The 16491-nt window shown below is 36.3% G+C and overlaps 1 protein-coding gene across 1 annotated transcript in view; it reads left to right on the top strand.

Annotated features, from left to right (window-relative positions):
- magi2b (membrane associated guanylate kinase, WW and PDZ domain containing 2b) overlaps window positions 1-16491 on the top strand; it is a 120772-nt gene that overhangs the window by 84824 nt on the left and 19457 nt on the right. The window contains exons 11-15 of the mRNA XM_079809179.1: window positions 102-267; window positions 5273-5304; window positions 10581-10758; window positions 14476-14511; window positions 14875-14966. Coding sequence (XP_079665305.1) covers window positions 102-267; window positions 5273-5304; window positions 10581-10758; window positions 14476-14511; window positions 14875-14966 — 504 coding nt within the window. The remainder of the gene's footprint in view (window positions 1-101; window positions 268-5272; window positions 5305-10580; window positions 10759-14475; window positions 14512-14874; window positions 14967-16491) is intronic.

Genomic DNA, 16491 nt, shown 5'->3' with positions numbered 1-16491 from the left:
TATTTAAGGATATTAGATGGTTAAATGTCTTGTCTTAATCCTTGTATTCAGGTTTATGAAGCTTAATATGTGTCAGAACTGTTTCAATATGTTTTGATCAGGTTCTGGAGCCGCAGGGTTGTCCGGGGTTATGTGAAGGAGACTTGATGGTGGAGATTAATCAGAAGGGTCTCCAGGGACTCAACCACACACAGGTGGTGCAGCTTCTCAAGGACTGTCCAGTGGGAACAGAGGCTACGCTTGTCATTCAGAGAGGAGCAGCAGCAGGTGCGCACATTTCCACCCTTCATTTTTAAAAGCAAGTTCATCAGAGAGGTAATGAAGTTTGCCTGAAATCTATTCTGGACTTTGGCAAAGTGAAATGTCAACTGAAAAATGAAAATGTATTTATTCATCCTCATGTTTTTTTCTTTTTCTTCTTTGGAACACAAATTAGAAATTTTGAAGCAATTTTGAACTGCACTGCAATACAAAAATTGGGGGTCTCCGAAACCTGCTAAAAACCACCATAAATGTTTCATAAAAGTGGTCCTTATGGTCTGTACGCTATATTCCAAGTCTTCTGAAGCGTTATGACAGCTTTTAATGGAAAATAAACCAAAATAAGTCTAATTTTCAGTGAAAGCACATTGTTATTGCGTTTAGGAGAGGAGGTTGTCCATTACTTTCTTTTCCTCACATTGACCAGGTATGCTGATGAGTATTATTTAAAGACCTACAAAATATTCATTTTTGGATTAATTTTTCTTTTAAAGTTTTGGTAGAAGCAAGAAAAGTAACTTTTCAGTTTTAGTCTTTTCTAGCTCTCTGAACTTAAGCCTAATTTGCCTTAAGCTTTGATTCGTCAAGATTCTGAAATAAGAGGAGAGAAATACTCCTACTATAGCGTCCTAGATGTACTTTGCCTCACAAACTAACCAGTACATCTCAATTTCTCAGACTCAAACTGTTTTCTTTCAGAATAACTGAAGCTGATGAGCTGTTTTGGGGAAATGTTAGCAAAGCTTTCGCAAGATTGCGCACTGTATCATCTCTTGGCAAGAGCTGGTGACAGTTATTAGCATATTCAGACTGGAGCCAAGCTAATCTACTAATTCCATGCGAGTCCACTTATCAGAGTGCTTACTTTCATTAAAATGTCCATGCAGAGTGCAATATTTTATCACCCTTTATAATTAGGATATTCTTAGAATGAAAACTAATGAGGCAATTAATAGAAACAATCTTGAAGAACGCTAAAGTCTCTCCATATAAGCCTGATATGTGTTCTTAAGATGCTTGTCCGTTTCTCTGAACCGCTATCAATCAAGTAATTACACCCACGCATCCTGCCAATTACGCTGTGCGTCTGTTCTCACCTCCTTGGCGTGTTTCATGACTATATCGAAGGCTACGGTCTTAAAGGACCGCTCAGAAAACACTCCAAGGCCTCTTGTAATGGAGCGAGAGACATCCCACGTGACTCACTGGCTAAGTGTGAGACCATTCAGTTTCCTGCCGGCGCTCTGCCAAGAGCCCGGCCACTGCCGGCCATGTTCACAGCTCTTTTCCCCAGTTGTCTAATTAAAGCACGACTCCCACACTGAGCTGGCGGAGATAAACAGGCAGACGAATCAGAATGCAGAGTGGCCGGACGGGGGAGGGGCGTTCAGCGAACAGGCCAATCAAAACGTGTTATTTTCCTGCAGGTAGCACTGTGGGAATACTCTGAAAAAGATGCTGATTGTGGAGACGTAATTCATTCTTAGTGACGTGAAGAGTTTATATTATCATAATTTACATAAATTTACATGAATATATCTATTTAAAGCAGCAGGATGAATGGGCAAATAAATTAAGACGAGCATAATTTCACTCCAGAACAAAAGCAAATATCCCGAATTCTTAATGGGGTTGAAATACTTTGTAATTCATCTTTTTAAATAAATTAGAAATGTGTGTAACAAAAATATTTGTTTTTAGTATTTTTATTCAATAATGTTTAGTTAGGACTAGGTTTTTTTTGTGGTCAAATTCAGAATATATTTTGCTATTTCTTTTAAATATCATATTTCTGTAAAGGTACTACTTAAGTACAATTATTGTTTTAAATTAAAAAAATAAAACTCTAAAATTACTAAAAAATAAACAAAAAAATTAAAGACATTTTAGAAACATTTAAAAAAAAAAAATTACTATTCAAATTCAAATTAATTCAAAATATTAACGCAAATAATACCAAAATAAATATAAATACTAAAATTCATGTAAATAATATTACAATAACACTGAGAGGGACTATTATTTCAACCAGCCATTGTTGATGATGCAAAAATGATGAAAGTAAAATACATTAAAAAGCTAATTAAAAATAAATCAAGGCTTGTTTTCCTCACTGTTCATCACTAAATAAACAAACAAACAAAATATTTAATCTGGTGTTGTTTTTGTGCACTATTATAACTAGGGCCGGGACTCGATTAAAAAAAATAATCTAATTAATTAGAGGCTTTGTAATTAATTAATCGAAATTAATCGCATTTTAATTGCATATAAATATTTGACCTGAGAACAGTGAGAAGTAATTTTTTTCACATGGATTTTTAGTATACCATTGAATAATGACTGAATACATAAGCTTATTCAACAAAATATTGTTTATTTATTTCAGTCCAGCAGACCAGTGCAATGTTTGCCATTAAGTGTAGCAATAGCATATTTAGGTCCTTGTAACTTTACTCGGAGTCGGGCTAACGTCCACGCTAACTCCTATGTGTTTTGCGTTGAGGTGATATTTGAGGCTCGATGTGCTGCGGTGATACGCAAATTCCTTGTTGCATAGCTTGCACACAACCATGCTCTTGTCGACGCTTTCTTCCTTTCGTTTTTTAAAACAAAATTTCCCATCCAAGGGGCCAAGCAAAGCGGTCTCGTCAGCTTCTTCGTTCATGTTCACTGTGGTTTGTTGTTGTCGAGAGTCAAGAACGCTAGTTGGTGCTCCAGTATAATCGGTCCATCGAAACTCATTCATTGAAAAACGTTCCGCAGTGCAAAAATAAGTGTGGTTAAAATTATGTTATTTATTTTTTGCGTAATTAATCTTAATTAACGCGTTAAAGTCCCGTAATTAATTAATCTTAATTAACGCGTTAAAGTCCCGGCCCTAATTATAACAAAACACATACATAGAAATAAATAGCAATATTTATTTGCATGTATTTCAATATATTTTTTTTTTATAATATTGGATTGCATTTGCACCCATGTGTCTATATAAAGGCAACTTTTGCAATAATTTCATTAGATTTATTTCTGTTCAAATCTGAAATGATCTCATTTGGCAACACACTGCCAAAAAAGGGAAATGCAATAAGTACTAAAAGAATCATTAATGGAATCGTTAAGGACCCAGAACTGCTTACAATTCCCATTTCGAATCCTTCAAGCATTTCTCTACCTTATTAGTGCCACAGTCAGAGCACGAAATCACTGTCCATCTTCCTCTCTGCGGTTCTTTTGTCAGGATTATTGACATCTCAGGTAGGACTGGACAGGCAGGTGTGAGGTGATAACTATACTCTTCTGACTTCCCAGACTGTCGGAAATATCATCAGGGCCGTGGCATTTTAGCAGTGCCGGAAACTCTCTTACATTCTCTTGGTTCTATTCCATCTGGGTCTCTGAGTACTCTGAGCTGACCCTCACGATTCCATCTGACTCACCTTTCAGACTTCACCTGAGTGAGACTCGTGACATGAACGAAACATGAGGTGCACTGCGTTGCAGCACGCTATTGTTAAAACTGACAGAAGATACATTCATTCAACTTTTAATTTCATTCAACTTCTACTTTTTTATAGGTTGTTTCAGTGTTCAAGTCAGATTAAGAGCAATCAAGAGATAAGAGAACAATTCCTTGAAGTTTTGCCTGCAAGCTACAGTTCTTTAGTCTTGTCCATATGGCATTTTTTGTGATGTATTGGGGGAGGATGAGGACTTATGGAGTGGCACGACTGTGCATGTTTGCCCGAGGCTTTATGTTTAGCTCTTCGCTGCCAAGTCGTGTCCTGGTCATATAGCGTTTGATGTAATCCTGTTAGTTTAAGTAGGCATAAAAATGCCTTGCCCCCCTGCCTTATGCTACAAATACTAACCTATATACATACAGGCCGCATGCATGCATGTGCACACGTGTGTGGGTGTTGCGTGTGTGTGTGTGTAAATGCACAAAGACTCATAATGTAGTCCATATTATTGAAAGAGACTAAGGAATGAAAAAGTCATTACTCATTATTCTCACAGCACCTCCAGCCATGGTATAATCACATTGCAGATGAATCTTAAACAACCTTCTTCTTATCACAGTCATATCACAAACGCACATCATGAATTTTATTATATGGGAAACTTAATACTGAAAAAACTGTATTATGGTAATTCTTTACTGACTTCTTTACTAGTTTCTGAGCCTTAAAAATGGCTTTCCATTTGTGTAAACTAATGTAGTCTATAAGATACTTAATAATTATAAAACATTTTAATTAAGTAATGTTTTTATTTGTTAAAAAAAGAAAAAAGAAAAAAAAGTTAAGGAATAATGAAGCATGTTAAGCAATATTAAGTATAATATTCTTGAGCATTGAATTATTTTTCAAAATTTCGTGAACTAATATATTTTGAATCATGTTTATTTTTCTGACCCTTTTGGCATTTTTTTAATAAAGCAATAAAAGAAAACAATGTCAATGAAATCTGAAAAATAATATCCAATCCCCATTTTCTTCTCAATTAAAGAGGTAGCATGTCCATAAATAAATGTGTTATAAATAGTGAGTTGATGTATTAAATGGAATCAAAAAAATATCAATAATAAAAATATTTTTTATGACAAAACTAAATATTGTACAACTACCATTAATACTAATATGATGTGCAATTTTACTACAGATATTTGTACAAATACTGATATAGGCTACAGTGATATATACAACACATAAGGTAAAAGCATTGCTGGCCGTTATTATTTCATTATGATCATTCAGAACTGACGGAAAGTTGCAAGAGTTGTAAAAATCTAGTTTAGTGTCTGTTGTCTCTTTTACAGAGTTTGGCTTCTGCTCAAAGCTAATGATGTAATTACCTCACAAATAAATGCAATAAACTTTCCTCACTTAAGAGCCTACAGGACAACGAAGTGAAGAGAAAATATTATGTGACTATTATGAAAAATGTGTTAATCTACTCTTTAAGGAAGACCTAATGATATTAATCTTTTTTTTTCTTGTGCTGTCAGGCCTCTTCACACCCTGGGATCCCACAAAACAGGTAAATGGATTTTAAATATTTACCATCTCATAGAGTTGCACTGATCAAACCAGCCAGGGACCAAAATCGGCCGATTTTCCGCATGCTCAGCCCAGACCGGTGACCGATTTCGAGTCGGTCCGTTTTGTTAGGAGCACACAAGCCGCTACTCAAACAGCTTCGTGAGTCCCGCAAGTAGCAAAATGAGTGGCTTACTGCACTTAAACGGTCAAATACACACAAAATTATGTCAAAATGGCCGTCTTTGCGACGATTCAGTTAAGCAGTCAGCTTTGGAACATAAATAGCTGAGAAAGATAACGCATGTTGTGCTACAGTATATTGGATCCGCGCAGAGGCGGACTTAACCATTAGGCAAAGGTAGGCGACCGCCTGGGGCCCCCGGAAGCCAAGGGCCCCCTAAAATAATTTTTATATATGAGATATACGTTCAGCGTGGAAGCATAAGCGGTTACACTAGTAGTCCATATCGCAATTTGATTGAAGTGTGCCGACTTGCATTGGATTTGTTCATCCAAAATTTGACAAATTCTGTGACATTCCGTGTTAAACACTAAATTCCATTTTTATGACTGGATTCTGCAATTCCGTCTGCGTTTTCTGCATCGCAGAAATCATAGGGTCCTACACTTCACGAGCATTGTACCGTTTCATTTGAGAGAAACTATCATCATAACATATACACACAGAAAAAGTTACGGACAGCAGCTTTAAGCAATATTAAGTATAATATTCTTGATCATTGAATTATGTTTCTAAATTGTGTGAACTAATATATTTTGAATCATGTTTATTTTTCTGACCCTTTTGGCATTTTTTAAAATAAATTAGAAACTATAATTTATTTAATTTAAATTGGAATAAAAGATAAATGTTGTGTGCCTTCATTTGATGACCAGAAAAATTGAAATACATGAAACAAATAAATATATATTTTGTTAAACTTAATACATTAATAAATTATGTTTCATGATTTAAATTAGCCATGCTTTTCGATTAATACAATTTAATATAAACATCCATTTTCTTTTTGGAATTAAAAAAAAAAAAAAAAAGATTTCACAGGGCTCAAATGAAAATATGATGCATTGGAGCAACAGTGCATATTATATGTTTATTGTTTTAAATGGCGCAGTAGATGAGGCATGCACATTTACTTTCCACACAGGCACACTTCATTTTTGGTTGAAATAATTCTTATGTGTGTAATGTTTCTTATGTGTGTATGTGGGAGGTGGGGAGTATTCCTATATTTTGCCTGGAGCCCCCAAATCACTAAACCCACCCCTGGATCTGTGCATAAACTCTTAAAGTGACTGTAGTCTAATAAACCTGCTGCTGTCTATCATGTTATTAATCAAAGAATAAAAGAGAAAATCACACAATGCTCTTGACTGAAAGACTTTTGTATCTTTAATTGTAAGCATTAATCTTCAATTAAATAACTAATTAAGACTATCCAGTGTTATCTTACATTTAATTGCATTAATTTCTGTAGTATTTCTTACCTGAATACTTGCTACTGTTAGACCCACCTGAAAAAAAAAACATTTTCATATCTCTCTTTACTCTATTGCATTTATTTGTGCTATTGTTTTCAATTTGTTTATTTGTTCTTATTTTATTACTCACTTTTTACTTTTTTTATTTTTATGAAAATATAACTGCGTTGAAGAAAAGTCGATTTTTGTTTATATGCTGTCAATTATAGTTCTTAGAAAGAAAATCTGAATCTACAAAAACGTAAACAAAACGTACACAAAAAACGTACATCGGAATCGGCCAAGAAAACTGCAATCAGTGCATTTCTAGTTTCTCAAACAACTATTTGTTTATGCATGTTCTTGAACTGACCTTGACATTAAACTGCTGTAACTTCAGAGGCTCATATAGTACGGCTTCAATTCAGATTCAACCGTTCGGTTCCATTAACAGTTCTCGCACATGCTTGGAACATTGTACTAAAACAATTAGACATTTCCTGCTTTACTTATTCAGTGGCGCCACAACAGTTACTGCAAATACCGAGCGAAACAGACTCTGCAAGCAGAGTAGTCCAATTCCTGACGAATGACTCTTCTGAGCCAACCTAATCTCATGAGAAAACTCTTATGAGGTTGCAATTTCGTATGAATTTGCACAATGGGATTTGTACAGAAACATTTTTAGAAAAAAATCCAGCATTAAGGGTCCAGCACTGCACAGAAGTGTCAGTGAGTGTCAGTAAGCAGTTCGTACAAAAATGTATGTATGAGCTTATACGCATCCAGCCGAATTAGCCACCAAATCAACACAACTTAAAGTGCTGTAGTTACAAACTGACATTTTTCAGTGACTCATATACATATTGAGCAACCAGTATAGTCCACACCTTAAACGAATGACTCTTATGAGCCGGATCTTTTAGTGAATTAAACACAGAGTTGAACAAGTGTGGTCTGATTTCTGAATTCGAATTAATCAAATCATATATTGTAACACTGTAGTCAGATTCCCAAACAAATGACTCATAAATCAAACAAATGCAGATTTTTTATTTTTTTTTATTCTAACTGGTTGTTCATATGACAGTGTAAAGATGCATATTATGTGTTTTGTCAGTAGTCATATCAAACGTTAAAACATTTTAGTTTGTTTATTATTGTTTTTTTATGAATAGTTACGGCTAATCATTGGATTGCATATTTGTCAGTGAAAAGTCATAGAAAAACTCATACACATGAAGTATATGTAAAGCAGAAGTTCAAATGTGAAATTTTGCCTTTAAAATGATTTTTCGGCATTTTCTGCCAATATTTGCATTTGAATTGATAGATCGTTTTGGCAGGAATTTTGACAGTTGCCATTCTGCGTCAGTGTTTGCTGAAGAAATGATCAAATCATGTTTTCATGTAACGTAAGAGGATTTGACCACCTGCACACCTCTGGCTATCCGCTGCCCTTTAGCAAAGAACTTGGACTTGCGTCTGTTGGCCGAAATCCCTCGGTAGCTCAGAGAGATTGCAGCATCAATCTCCAATCACTGTTAAAGACAAACCGCAGCCGCGAGTTCTTAGTCTCAGCACGTGTTCAGCGGCACGCTGGATAACACTCTGATGAAACCCGACATGGAGACGTCCCGGGTGACAGATGCATTAATGCAGAAGCCATGGGTGGCGTACATAATCAGTATGCCTCTTGTGCTGCTGCATTAGCAAACAAAAAGCTTTAACTGACAGCAAAGTGTTTCTTTTTAATATGTGTGTGTGTGCGCGAGGTGCGCGCTAGGATGTGTTTATCATGAAGAGAAATTATTCTGAGCAAAGATTATGCAGGTGATACTCAATTGATATTCCTCCTCCTCTGTCCCCGAGACCCGCGGACTCAATCATGCTGCCATGTGATTTATAGCTCTGGCGGACTTAAAAACAAAAAAAATTGATTCATTTGAAGTTTTAAATATTAAAGAGAGAGTTCACACATAAATGAAAATTCTGTCATTATTTACTCACCCTCATGTCACTCCAAACCTGTTTTCTTATTTATTTTATTCACGGGTTATTTATTTCACAAAATAAACCACTTCAGCATTATACAAACCCTTTCAGAAGGGTCCAAAATATATCTTTTATTTTTTTGGTTTTCATATATTTTTTTCCTTTTATATATAAGAAAAAATGTATACATTTAATTCTACATCAAACTCTGCACATACATGTGTATATATATGTATGTATGTATATTATATGTATGTATGTATATGCATATATACATACATACATACATACATACATACATACATACATAAATGTATATGTGTATATGTATGTATGTATGTGTATATATATATATATATATATATATATATATATATATATATATATATATATATATATATATATATATATATATATATATATATATATATATATATATATATATATATATATATATATATATATACATACATACATACATACATACATACATATACACATATACATTTATGTGTATGTGTATATGTGTATATATATATATATATATATGTATACTGTATACACTGATCAGGCATAACATTATAAAACTGATTATCTCTTCATCACGGCACCTGTTAGTGGGTGGGATATATTAGACAGCAAGTGAACATTTTGTCCTCAAAGTTGACGTGTCAGAAGCAGGAAAAATGGGCAAGCGTAAGGATTTGAGGGAGTTTGACAAGGACCAAATTGTGATGGCTAGACGACTGGGTCAGAGCATCTCCAAAACTGCAGCTCTTGTGGGGTGTGTGATGATTTGGGCAATTTTCTGCTGGGAATCCTTGGGTCCTGCCATCTATGTGGATTTTACTTTGACATGTACCACCTACCTAAGCATTGTTGCAGACCATGTACAACCTGGTAGCTGTGCCCTCTTTCAGCAGGATAATGCTGGTTCAGGAATGGTTTGAGGAGCACAACAACGAGTTTGATACCACGGCACACCTTCAGGGGTCTAGTGGAGTCCATGCCTCCACGGGTCAGGGCTTTTCTGGCATCAAAAGGGGGACCAACACAATATTGGGAAAGGTGGTGATCATGTTATGCCTGATAGGTGTATATATGTGTGTGTGTAGAATCAAGTATTCCAGAAAGAGGGGATATTTAGCAGAACACCCAGGCTGCTCTCGTCACTACCCCGCAACAAATACATTCTTCACAGGGTTTTTAGTCCTCTAGTATGATTTTCCTTCATTTTACATGCCTTAATTGCATTGCAGGTCCACAAATGCTGTTTGAGAGACTACACATCTCGGGTTAAGTTTCTCTGAAGCCTTGTAATGTAACAGAACATTTCATTGAGCACATTTAGGTATTTCTAGAACTAGCCTTGCTATCTAATTTCATGTGAGTTCACTTTCATGCCGGTGTGAGATACATCATTTTCAGGAAGCCGTCCAGTTCGGCTGGATTCAGGGCTCGTAATGGAATTGGCAGGTTAAGCAGAAAGCTGCAGGTGAAATGAACAGCTCAAAGGAAATAGGATCCATTAGCCCCCGGGGCGCATGACTCTAGCACAGACACTTGGCTTCACACTTAGGGCTTAATTCTCCTTCGTTGAACCTCCAGAGAGCGATTGGACTGCAAAACTCTCTCTGTGCAGAAAGAGGACAGGAGTAATGACGGGTCACCTGTATGACCGAATCGTCTCTGCTTGATCTTTACATTTAAATGATCTACATGACAAATGTTTACTATTTTTTTTAGCGTATGCTATATATTATCCACTCAAACCGGTCTATGCATGTATTGTCCTTGCAGTGGGACCCTCAAGGAAGCCCCCAGACCAGCTTGTCTGCCGCTTTGCTCCCCCACGGTGCTCCACATCCCGGCCAGGCTCTCCATCGCTCTTCTGTTCCAGACACAGAGGCCTTCCACCTGGGCAAGCCTGACCCCTATGACCTCTACGAGAAGTCACGTGCCATTTACGAAAGCAGACGTAAGTCAGAGCTTTCGGAGGGCGCTATATTCTAATCATTTATACACATATATATTTGCTTAAAAATCAGGCATTTTTAGGACTGCTAGTTTTTGTTTCTCCCCAAATTCTGCTCACAGCTTACCCAGTACATTAAATCCCACATATGCCAGTAAACCAATGAGAACGCAGGACAGTGATGATGATGCATAACAACAGAGCCTAGGCGGCAAAGCTGCTGTGGATCTGCATACCCAGAACTACAGACTTGAAGAAAATTACCGTCGTTTGGCAAATAAATAAATGAGAGTTACATACTAGGGGTGTAACGGTACACAAAACTGACGGTTCGGTACGTACCTCGATTTTGAAGTCACGCTTCGGTAGAGCAGTTTTACAAAATTGCTTTTTATTTATTTTTATTAAACGGTGGTATACTGAAAAAAAGTGGCTGTCCTTAAATGAATTAAATTATAACAAAAAGTGTATTGAAGATATTGCTGTAAACTATATAGGGAGCCATTACTTAATATTAAAGGTTAACAACAGAGCCCAAACTATTAGCCTAAATTCAGTGGCTATTTATTTTTAGGTATAATAATCAACACTCAAATAGCATAGTACGCAAACATGTAAACTTCACATAAGTTTATGCAATAACTTCTAAATCTAATTATAAAATAGTTTTTCTCCAATTTTTTGTTGAAATATAAAAATGTATACACAGTGTCATCAACAACAGGTTAAGTAGAATATAATGAATATATAGGCTAATATAGTGCATATATTTAGTGAAAGGGTTGATTTCTTTAGTGAATAAAATTCTGTGGACACTGAATGACTGCCTGAGGTAAATGTGATGCTACATGACATTGTTTAGTTTACAAGCAGACAGTTATTTTCCGCCGTTGAAACACTGATTGAGCGATTACACCACATATGAAACGTTTCAGTAAGTTGTAATGTATCCTCAACAACATACCGTCAGATGTTCATTCATGTTTATTCTTTAGGAAGAGTTGATCGAACGCATCGCGCCGCCGCTTGAACTGTGATCAGTCACGCCACATTAAATAGCGTCAAAACGGCATTTATCGTTTGAATGTCGTGATAAAATGGACTGAATACTTAATATGTTCGTGTGGGAACTCGGATTGAAGTGTGTTCCGCGCTTAAAACAAGCCTACTGTTAACTGTTAAAGACTGTATTCGGAAACCGTTCGGTACACGCGTCCTCCGAACCGAAAGCCCCGTACCGAAACGGTTCGGTATGAATACGTGTACCGTTACACCCCTATTACATACATATTACTAACATTTATAATATCATGTAAGCTTTATGGTACACCTCAAATAAGGGAATTTATAGTAATTTATAGGGTTAATTCTAATCAGGGAGTCCACAAATGGCTTGGGTATGCAGTGCATTCGCTGCTTATATGGACCGCACGCCACTGCGATACTTATTATTCAGTCTTTTATATTAAAGGGTTGATGACTAGAGATATACCTTTGGTATATAAAAGTTCATCGTGATATAAGAATATCCTGTAAGTTTCAGAGCTGAAAACGTCCTTGTTAGTCAAAGAAAAGCTTTTATAGACACCAGGCCCAGAAAACGAGAGATCTCAGAATATGTCGACCACTGACGTCATAGAATGCAGAAGCACCGCCTCAAGCCCGCCCACCGACTCGTGGAGCTAAACGGGTCGTGCTACCGAGCAATAAACATGCCGGTTCCAGCTCACGTGCGTAAGACATTGCGCATTTGTTCGCTTCATTTCACCGCAAAATCGATTGTAAACAAGATACAGGTCGAGACTGGATTTGCAGACATATTGAGATTAAAACACAATGCTGTGCCTTCTATATTGGATCCGACAGAAACGGTGCAACACACTTATGTGAGTAAAACATGTTTTTTTTATATGTGTTAGTATTGCATTGTTACAGATCGTTTGATATATATTGATTACATACCTTAGCATGCGGTCACAGGCTGGAGAAGTTGTTATTGGTTCATTCGTGATCAGACTCGGTCTTGTAACGCAAGTGCTCACAAAGCCCAACGTCCCAGGGCTATGTGTTTTTCAGACGGGCTACCAAAACCTATCACCGGCCTGCCGACGGGCTATGTGTGTGTGTGTATGTGTGTGTGTACGGTTTGCGGTTATATTCACTGATCAGGCCAGCCAAGTAATACATAAATAACATTCCAATCTATCGCGGGTGGATGAGAGATGAATCTTTGTGTTTGTTTGAAAAAGACATTTTGCGAGTCCTGTGAGCGTTTCCCTTGACGCTTTCAAAACAATTTCCCCACATGTACTGAGGGAGCTGAAGTTCATTAAATATGCAAATCTTATCCAATCCTAGCCGTGGGCATTTACTTCCAAGTCTTCAGTGCGGCACGCCCATCAAAACCGAGCGTTTTTTCAGAGAGCCTCAAAACCAAGGCAGAAAATAGCCTATTACTTATTCATTATGATGTTTCTGAATGTAAAAACCACGCAAACGTCATAAATTGACCTCAGACAACAGTATACATTTTTTTTTCAAAAGCCAGTTCATGACCCCTTTAAAGGATTAGTTCACTTCAAAATGAAAATTTTCTGATAGTTTACTCACCCCCATGCCATCCGAGATGTTCATGTATTTCTTTCTTCAGTGGAAAAGAAATTAAGTTTTTTAAGGAAAACATTTCAGGATTTTTCTCCACACAATGGACTTCAATGGCAACCAAAATGTTGAGGGTCCAAATCAATGCAGTTTCGAAGGACTTCAAAGGCTCTGCACGATCCCAGCTGTGGAATAGGGTCTTATCTAGTGAAACCATCGGTCATTTTCTATTAAAAAAACAAAATGTATATACTTTTGAACCTAAATTGCTCATCTTGCGCTGCTCTGCGACGTGCCACCCATTGTGCAATCACGTCGGAAAGGTCACGCCAGACATACGCAGAAGTATCGGCCCCGTGTTTACAAAGCGCTTGTGCGAAGACTAATACAAACATCCTTTAGTAAAAAAAAAGGTTAAACAACGATATCGGACTATTTTGAAGTTCAAGTTTTTTTTGTAAAGGCCGTTTGTATTAGTCTTCGCACGTTCCCTTGGGGCGATACTTCCGCCTACGTCTAGCGTGACCTTTCCGACGTGATTACGCAATCCGTGGCACGTCGCAGAGCAGCACAAGATGAGCAATTTAGGTTAAAAAGTATATAAATGTTTATTTTTTCTTGAAAATGACAGATCGTTTCACTAGATAAGACCCTATTCTTCGGCTGGATCGCGCAGAGCCTTTAAAGCTGCATTGATTTGGACCTTCAACATTTTGGTTGCCATTGAAGACCATCGTGTGGAGAAAAATCCTGGAATGTTTTCCTCAAAAACGTAATTTCTTTTCCACTGAAGAAAGAAAGACATGAACATCTTGGATGAGATGGGGGTGAGTAAATTATCAGGACATTTTCATTTTAAAGTGAACTAATCCTTTAATGACAATTGAGAGACTTCATTTTCATGAAAATCATGTCACAACTAGAAAAAAGGCTTAATTTTCTCTAATCTAATGATAATTTCCTATTAATTTCTTTTCAGTTTGAGGTGAAATATGAGCCTATAAAATTCTTGACAGGTTCCTTGTGATTCCTCCCACATACGAGCCTCAATAAAGCATAAAGCCAGTTGATAGTTCAAAGTATTTGATTGTTTGAAGCTCTCATTTCTCATTCGCACAGAGCCAATCCCACCTCGGACGCTGACAGACTCTACAGGCAAGTCTATTGTGCTGCGTTCCCTCTCTTTATGTCACAGAGCACATATGCTGTTAGTCACATTTCAATTGCTAATTTATGTAACCCATGTGACTTTAGTGCTCTATATTTAGCTCTCTGTCTACCACTATACCCTTATTCTCCACTACATCAGAAGGTTCAGCACTCCAGTTTGTGAGACGACCTACATAACGTGTGGCGTTCTCTGATCCCTCAGCTTGTGGTTAGGTTTAGGGATGGTTCGACGTTGTTGAAGAAGCCCTGATCTTGGTTTTTATGTCAAACCCACCAAGAAAGCACCACGAATTAACTCAAACTTGAATTGGGTGCGTTTGATCAAAATCTGTAATTCTTGTTCCTCAGGTGTGGAGTACCAAGAAGTGGAAGTGCACCTGCTGCGTGAAAAGACCGGCTTCGGCTTCAGGATCCTGGGTGGAGACGAGGCGGTGCAGGCTGTGAGTCCGGAGGCCCGTGACAAGGCTCGTATGGGGCAGGATAAACAGATACTGGCTCATATCTGTACAGCTCCACGAGCAGCAGATGGAAACACACACCTGACAAATTCATTTACTTCAGCTACTTATACAATACTACTTATATTTTTTGGGCATGTACCATGATAGTATGATGGTATATGCCTATAGTGGTGGTTATAGTTTTGAAAATGTCACAGTAGTTATTAGAGCTGGGCTGTATGATGATATACATTACCGTTCAAAGGTTTAGGGTTGGTGTGATTTTTTTTTTATTTTTTTTTTATCGTTTTTGAAGGAAGTCTCTTTTGCTCATCAAGGCTGAATTTATTTGATCAAAAATACAATAAAAACAGTAATATTGAGAAATAATATTCAAAATAACTTTTCTGTTTTTATATATTTTAAAATGTAATTAATTCCTGTGATTCAAAGCTGAATTTTCAGCATCATTACCCCAGTCTTCAGTGTCATATGATCCTTCATGAATCATTCTAATATGATAATTGCTCTATGCATCATTAGCATTACAATTATTTTTAGGTGTTTATAAGCAATATATTAAACTATATTGAAGTATATTGAATTTGGTATTCAATAAACATTCTTATTATTATCAATGTTGAAAAACAGTTGAACTGCTTACATTTTTTGTGGAAACCTTGATACATTTTTTTCAGGATTCTTGGATGAATAGAAAGTTCAAAAGAACAGCGTTTATTTTAACTAAAACTTCTTTTGTATCATTATAAATGTCTTTACCGTCATTTTTTTAATCAATGTAGTGCATCCCAAGCTGTTTTTGCTCTTATGTCAGACTTGTGACATATAATGAGATACATGATGCATCTGTAATGTCAATAATATTATGACATAAGTTTGTGTCCATCAGGCTTCAAAAGTAAAACATTTAAAAATGATGATATAAAAATTACTCCTAAAGAGATATGTTCATTAAAATGCCCAGCTCTAATTGTTTTGTTTTTATTTTAGATTTCATTTTTGAGCTTGGTTTTTCCATAAATAGTTTTTATCTCGTTTTCATTTTTATTTATTTCGTTTCAGTGTAGTTTACATCCATTTCATTCCATCAGAAAGTGTTCCATCTGCCTGTGATAAGACACGCAGCACTGCGATTGGCTGTTTTACATGTCAATCAGAAGTGTTGTTGTTTTTATCGTGTTGTTGTCATGTGTCAAATTAAAATACAATTTTAATAATCTTTTAATAATTATATATTATATTTTAATAATTTTTTATAAAAATAAAAAAAGTAAATTAATGTCAGATTTCTGGGTCATATTTTAGTGCTTTGTTTTATTCCTTTGCATTGCATTTTTTTGTTTGTTTTAGTTTAGTTAAAATGATTGTTTACTGCAAATTTTCTTCCTCATAATAGTTATCATTAACAATAACACTAATCTTGTTCAGTACCACGGTATATAGCTATCAAATAATCTTAGCATCTGATAGCATGCCACTACGTTAGGTGTGCTGCTTTATTTTG

The sequence above is a fragment of the Gobio gobio genome, assembly GCF_949357685.1.
Source record: "Gobio gobio genome assembly, chromosome: 25".
Classification (NCBI taxonomy): domain Eukaryota; kingdom Metazoa; phylum Chordata; class Actinopteri; order Cypriniformes; family Gobionidae; genus Gobio; species Gobio gobio.
This window is presented reverse-complemented; position numbering and strand designations above follow the sequence as displayed.